Here is a 6,789-nt window from a genome sequence, read left to right as displayed (position 1 = left end):
CTTCATTCAGCTCCAAGTACTCCTAACAACCATTATAGGTTGTGCTGAATATCTATTTCTTATCCTTTAGTTTAAAAAATGAACAGGATATTTTCTGGTTCCACTCATCTAGTATCCACATAATACCCATCTAGTACTCATCTAATACCCAGTGCTTTGTAGTTCTCTGTTTTTGTAAATGAACTATATGGATTGATCAAAGATAGATTTTCTAGAAAAAAACATGAAAAATTAATAAGTTAATTTGGGAGCTGCATGAAATTTTGATGAGCTGTCTCATTGGAGGAGAGGATCATTCCCCCTCTTCCTATAACAAACACTTAAATATTTGTTCAGAGAAACACTACCTTTGTAATGAAGGTAATGAAGGCGAATTTCTCTACAGCATTTACAAGGTACTTTGGTTTAACTTTCAGAACTCAACCCATTCTGGACCATTGAGATATTTTAAAAGGTAAGAATACCTACTACAAAGCCTTAGAACCAACTCCACGAAGTTATGCTCTGACCTCTACACGCGGCAATCACACACTTACACACACACACACACACACACAATCAAGCAATAAATCAGTCAATGAAATTTTTTAAATTATAGGATCCATGCCTTTGTTTAACCCCAAACACTGTTAGAAAAATTAATAAATCTAACATCTACAAATAAATCCAATTTTTTTTTCTCTTTCAGCATACCCTTAGGGACATATCTAAAGATATTTTAACAGTTCATTTGGATTGAATTTTGAGAAGGAGAATCATTAAAAGGTCCTACTAACTAACAAAATTTTTTCACTTCCATTTTCTGTGACAATTCTTTGACGGTAATAATGTTCAAGAACATAAAAGCAGAGCAGAATAATGAAGCAATATCTTAACATGCACTTAGGTTAGCATGGTCACAGAAGTCCTAGGATCTTGGAGCTCTGACAGATAGAAATTTATTGCTGTGTGTAAAGTGTTAAACTCTTAATTTGAGGTGACTCATTTAACCTGAGATATCACAGTTTGATACAGTCTGTTCTGAAATGGCATTATTCTCACAGCTATTCATCCTGCTTGGCACACAGGCCAAGCCCTTTTATAGACTTTGATATGGTGACTATGGTGACAGAAAGCTACGTGGAACTCTGTAATACCAACAACCTGCAGCCTTTACTTGAATCTACCTCACGATACCTGTGGGTACTGATCAGTTCTGCAGCCTGACAGTAACCAGCTGTAAGTCTCTTTGTAGAACCTGAAAGTGAGCTTACACTTTATATGGTCACTTACCAGATGCTAATTCCTTCGCATACACTATCTCGGTTAATCCTGTCATTCATGAGCATCTTCATAGCATCTTTGCAGATAAGGAGCTAAGGCAAGACACTGATCACATGGGTACAGCTGAGGGTCAGGACCTGGTTTAAGCTTGTGTCTGTTTAAATCTAAAATCAAGCTTTCCTTATCGGTTTGCTCTTGTGAAACACACGTTCAGGCAAAAGCAACAGATCAAGCCTTTGCTATGAGAGTTTCTACTGTTGGCAACACTGACCAATTAAGACATGTGGCATTTGGTAAAAGTTTCCACTTTCTTATCTTCAGAGTTTAGACAAGAGTCTTGGGGAGAATACATAAAACTCTTGGATGGAATATATACTGTTGCTCAGATAATAAGGACATCCTCCAGTAATAATATTTTGACAGTTATAATACGCAACTAAGCTGACCACGTAGCATACACTTACCATCCTAGAACCAATAAGGCTGAGGCAAAGCCAACCTTGAACTCACAAACCCAACTCAAACATAGCAATATCTTGTTTACCCAACCTTCCAAAAAAAGAAAGAGGAGGAGAAGAAGAAGAAGGAGAAGGAGGGAGAAAGGAAAGTGGAAGAAAAGGAGGAGAAGAAGGGGAAGAAGAGGAGGAGGAGGAAGAAGAGAAAGAGGAGGAGGAGGAGGAGGAGGAGGAGGAGGAGGAGGACAGGGAGCAGGAGGGGGCAGGGGAAGAGAGGAAGAGAAAGGGGAAGGAGGGGGAGGATAACTTTATAAAGTTTCACTACATAAGACTATACACCAAAGTTCTGTGGCAGTTACTCAAATTCATTTGAGGTTATAAATGTAACTTTTAAAATGTAGGATTAGGATTAGGCCAGTGCAGTGGGTCAGTGGGTAAAGACAATTGCCACCAAGCCCCATGACCTGAGTCCAATCCCCAAAAGCCGACATGATAGAAGGATAGAATGTGTTCTCTATGTAAGTTGTCCTCTGGTCTCCACACATATATCATAGCATGTACAAACTCCACTCCAAACACCTAGTCACAAAAAATTAGGTATATTAATATTTTTTTTATTTAAAACCTATGAGTATGCTTCATCTGCTATTTAATTCAAGCACACTGGGAGGCTAGTATTTTAGAACAGAGCTCTGTGAATAGACTCATCCTATCCCCTTGTGCAAACTACTTGCTAAAGGGATTTTCTTTCCCAATATATTTTGGACAAGTATATATTTCCTATTATTAAGATAGTAGAGGGCTGGAGAGGTGGCTCCACCGTTAAAGGCTAGGATCACAACCAAAAATATAAGAGAGTGGAGAGAGGCCTGGATATTCACAAGCCTGCCCCCCTCCCAACTGTAAAAATATGAAGTGGAAAGACTGTTCATCCCCGGGAACCACAGAGGAAATCAGCTGCTCCTTGAGATAAAAGCTGAGGTATAAAGCCCGTTAAGGGGTTAGATCAAGCAAAGAAGAAACATGAAGTTCTTCTTGCTTATGAGTGTCATCTACACCACACTTGCAATTGCTCCTGTCCACTTTGACAGGTAAGTTTCTCTTCCTATGGTCCAGTCTCAGGGTTAAAAAAAAAAAAGAGAATTAAGAAATATGGCTTTAAAATTCATTGAGTTTTTTCTTTGGTTTCTGTCTTTTATCTAATTGAAGGGAGAAGGTGTTCCGTGTGAAACTCCAGGATGAAAAGCAAGCCAGTATCTTGAAGGACTTGACCCAAACCATTGAGGTAAAACATTTAGATGGGTCTTATCTCTTTCTTTTCTATTCTCTAAGAGATATTCCTTTTATTTTATCTGCAATGCCCCTGGACTATAAAAGGTTAACAGATGGAGGAGGGAGAAGAATGACAGGAACACTTGGGATAACTCAGCCAGAAGCCAGCACTTCACGTAGTTGTATTTCCATGATTCACTGCTTCTCCTTGTGGCTTTACAAGCAACAGCTCCTAAGTAAATCTGTAAAACAAGGGGCATTCTTGGCACCTTTCACCTTTTGCATTGCCCCCTTTCTCTCCTGTCTGTACTCTGGATCGCCCAACCCCCAACATCCACTCAAATGTCTTCTGGCGACTTCTGTTCAAGTACAATCTGATGAGAGTAAAGTAGTAGCTGGTGTTAGCTTGCCAACAGTGAGGATACCTTCAAAAAGAGATTCTTAAATGTAAAGCAGTATCATAAAATCCAACAGGAAAGAGGACATTTTTCTATCATGGGTTAAGCCACTCCTATTACACAAGTCAGCTTGTCCCCGTCATCTTAACTCCTATTTCATATTTACCATCAGATTTACGATGTAACACCCTTAAAACAGAACCTGACATAAAGAGATAGTAACTGAAGCCGCCAACATTACACATCAGATTTAAACCCAGAACCAAGCCTGTCTTTCATTCCAGTTACACTCTTCTCTTCAACCAGTCAAAAGTTCTGTCTATTCTCATTTCCTAAGTATTCTTCACACCTAACATGATCATCGCCTCTGTGCTGCTCTGGCCTGCCTCAGACTGGAGCAATTCTGGTGTCTCTTCTCTAGAATGCCAGTGTCTACCATTTTAGTTCTGCCTCTCACAAAGCCATGAGTTCACACAATTTTTTAAACTTGACAACATTTGGACACGTCCGCAAGGGCAGCGTGTTCTTTAGAGCCAGATGTAAGGGTTCCACAGTGGCTTTGTGGCCTTAAGCAAGTTACAGAAGTTCACAGACCACCCCCCTGTGACGTGTAGCCGATCATCCCCTGCTCTCCAGACATAGGAGCATCACTAAGCAGGAGCAGCAATGGATATCACAGCCTTCTGTAAAAAAACAAAAACAAAAGGTATAAAAGTATCTGGGGGTGGTTGGTGTGGCCAGAGTCCTCCACAATTTGCCATATGACTACCCTTTTGAGTACGCAGTACCTCTTCTCTGTTTCCTGCCCCTGGAGATCCACAGACATCCCAACTTCACCCTCCTTCTGTGCCTTTTTCACAAGGAATGTTACCTTCTAATTCTTTATCTGACTAAGTCTTCCTGTTTCTGCAAGACAGATCAGTCAATATCTCCTGCAGAAAATTGCCTTGTTCTCTCTGTTAAGATATCCTGCTCCTCCCTCTGCTGTTAGCTAACATGATAGAAATACTTATATTCAGCTTTGTGTGGCACACAAAAACCTCCTCTTATAACTTCCTTATGGGACACTTCTGAGGCACACTTATGTCCTTGCTACTCAATAAGTGTTCACAACAGTACTTTGAGCATGAAACTCTTCCTCCATATTTTTTTTTTTTTGCTCTAATGCAGAGATTGTTATGGTGATATCTGGCCCATTAACTAGCCCCTGATATGTTCAACGTATCCTATGATGTTCCAAAGTAAACAGATGTGTTGGTTGGTCGATGAAAACCTCATGTTGTGCCACAGTTGGACTACCCAAAACCTGAAGTGTGATGTGACTAAGAGATATCCACAGTGACTTGGACCATACCTCAGTCGCGGTGTAATGGCAGAGACTGAGCAGCTCCCTCACATCTCCCAGGTGGAGTGTGATGGTGGAGACTGGACGTCATCTTCACATCTCACAGACTTGGAATTTGTACTTCACTAGGTTTCAAAATTGACTGTGATTTTAAAGAAACTCAAGAGCTAGAGCCTTCTCAAACTGTTTAAACCTCAGGGCTGTTCTTGTGAGCTCACACATTAAAAATTGCTGAAATTTCCGGCAATGGGCACATAGCAAAGAGGACATCGGCACTCATGGTATCGCAGGGCATATATCCACCTCCCTTCATCTATAGTACCCACCAAGGAAGCCTGTTAACCATACTTCTTAATTAAAGCACACTGAAAAATAATCAGTTTCAGTGACTTGCTCAAAGACAAATTACAAAAAAAAAGTAAAATTAAAAAATGAGCTTAATAAATTGCACCTTCTTATCAGCTAAAAGCCTTATCAGAATTCTAGAATTCACAGAGAGATTCAGGGGAGGCGCCAGAAAATTGTAAAAGCTGGATTACTGCCAACTGTGGCCAAATCAATTATTAAATAATCATGTACATGCCCATTAATCTTGGTTAATCAAAAGAGTTGTCTCTTCTATTTGCTCTGATCAATGTATTGCCCTAAAATGTTAGTTAGTACAAATGAATTCTTTCCTATAACTTTATATTCAACAGTTCTTAAATATATTTGTAAAAAAAAAAAGATTCTCTTCAGTTTATTAGTTACACACAACCCTACATCCCTTTATGATGCACAATGTATGGCCAGTGTGGGTATAGTATCTATACGTGTTATATAGTGCTTCCCCTCCTGTGTGGGGGAAACGTATAGATACCCATATAAAAAACAGAAGCCAAAGAAATCAACAAATGTCTTTTTCACTTTAAGGTAATGGTCACAGTTGATATTACCTTATTCCTTTGAGAAGGGATTTCTCACTGAACCCAGCAACCAGTAAGCTCCAGAATCCTCATGTTTTTGTACCCCACATTTCTAAAGGTACAGGAATACACAGCCACACTCAGCATTTTAAATATATATGTGTGTGTGTTTAGCAAACAAACAAGCCACAGTTAACAATGGTCTTGTCTTGTAGCTTGACTTCTGGTATCCAGACGCTAGCCATGACATCGCTGTTAATATGACTGTGGATTTCCGAGTTAGTGAGAAGGAATCTCAGACTATCCAGTCTACCTTGGAACAACATAAAATCCATTATGAGTAAGTTCTGGGCAAATATCCATCAATGTTTCATACAGTTTTGGTAACCTTAAAATCTTTAGGATTTTTTTAAAAAGTCTTTAGGTATCAGGGGTTGGGTTTTATACATGAACACACTGAATTTCCATCATTTCCAACCCTCTCTCCATTCTTCACCTCTTTCTGTGTCCTTCCATCCACACCCTCTGGAATTCATTACTTCATCTTCTATAATCATTATTGATACACACACAAGAACACCATTAGTGAGTCCACTTAGTGTTGCTTGTATGTACGTGTTTTTAGGGATGACCACACGGGACTATATAAAATATCACAGGCCTCATCTCTGAAAACAAAATGGATAATCCCTTCGTCAGCAGTTATCAGATTCTTATAGATCTTCATGTAGTGGTGGATCTTCTGATATTTGTCCCATTCAAGTTGACATGTCTACTGGTGTGGTTATTATGCAGATATTGTATAGGCAACTATGTAGTTGGGGTTTCGTGAATTTCATGGCAAACCTGTTGTGTCTAGAAGTTACAGTCTTGTATTGGGCATCTGGGTCCTCTGAATTTTACAGTCTTTCTTCCCTTTCTTCCAAGGTGATCCCTGATCCTTAGGTAGAAAATATATATATCCTAGATGGTCAAACTGAGGCCAAGAGGCCCACAGTCAGTTGTTCTCTGCAATGGTGACCAGCCATGAACTTTTCTAAGTTTCCATCTCTTGCAAAATAAAGCTTCTTTGGTGAGGGGTGAAAGGTAAATCTATCTATTCTATCTATGGGTGTATGGATAAGGTAAATCTATCTATTCTATCTATGGGT

General features: G+C 39.5%; 1 protein-coding gene across 2 annotated transcripts in view; it reads left to right on the top strand.

The window, feature by feature from the left end:
• Positions 1–2,728: 2,728 nt before the first annotated feature.
• Positions 2,729–6,789, top strand: part of Cpa3 (carboxypeptidase A3) — a 35,610-nt gene continuing 31,549 nt past the window's right edge. For both annotated transcript variants that reach the window (XM_031376253.1, XM_031376252.1), the window contains exons 1-3: positions 2,729–2,809; positions 2,928–3,003; positions 5,854–5,978. In XM_031376253.1, the coding sequence (XP_031232113.1) occupies positions 2,742–2,809; positions 2,928–3,003; positions 5,854–5,978 (269 nt within the window). In that variant the 5' untranslated portion in view covers positions 2,729–2,741. The remainder of the gene's footprint in view (positions 2,810–2,927; positions 3,004–5,853; positions 5,979–6,789) is intronic.

Source organism: Mastomys coucha, unplaced genomic scaffold (assembly GCF_008632895.1).
Source record: "Mastomys coucha isolate ucsf_1 unplaced genomic scaffold, UCSF_Mcou_1 pScaffold17, whole genome shotgun sequence".
NCBI lineage: Eukaryota > Metazoa > Chordata > Mammalia > Rodentia > Muridae > Mastomys > Mastomys coucha.
Note: the sequence above shows the minus strand (reverse complement) of the source record. Positions and strands in the feature narration are given on the sequence as shown.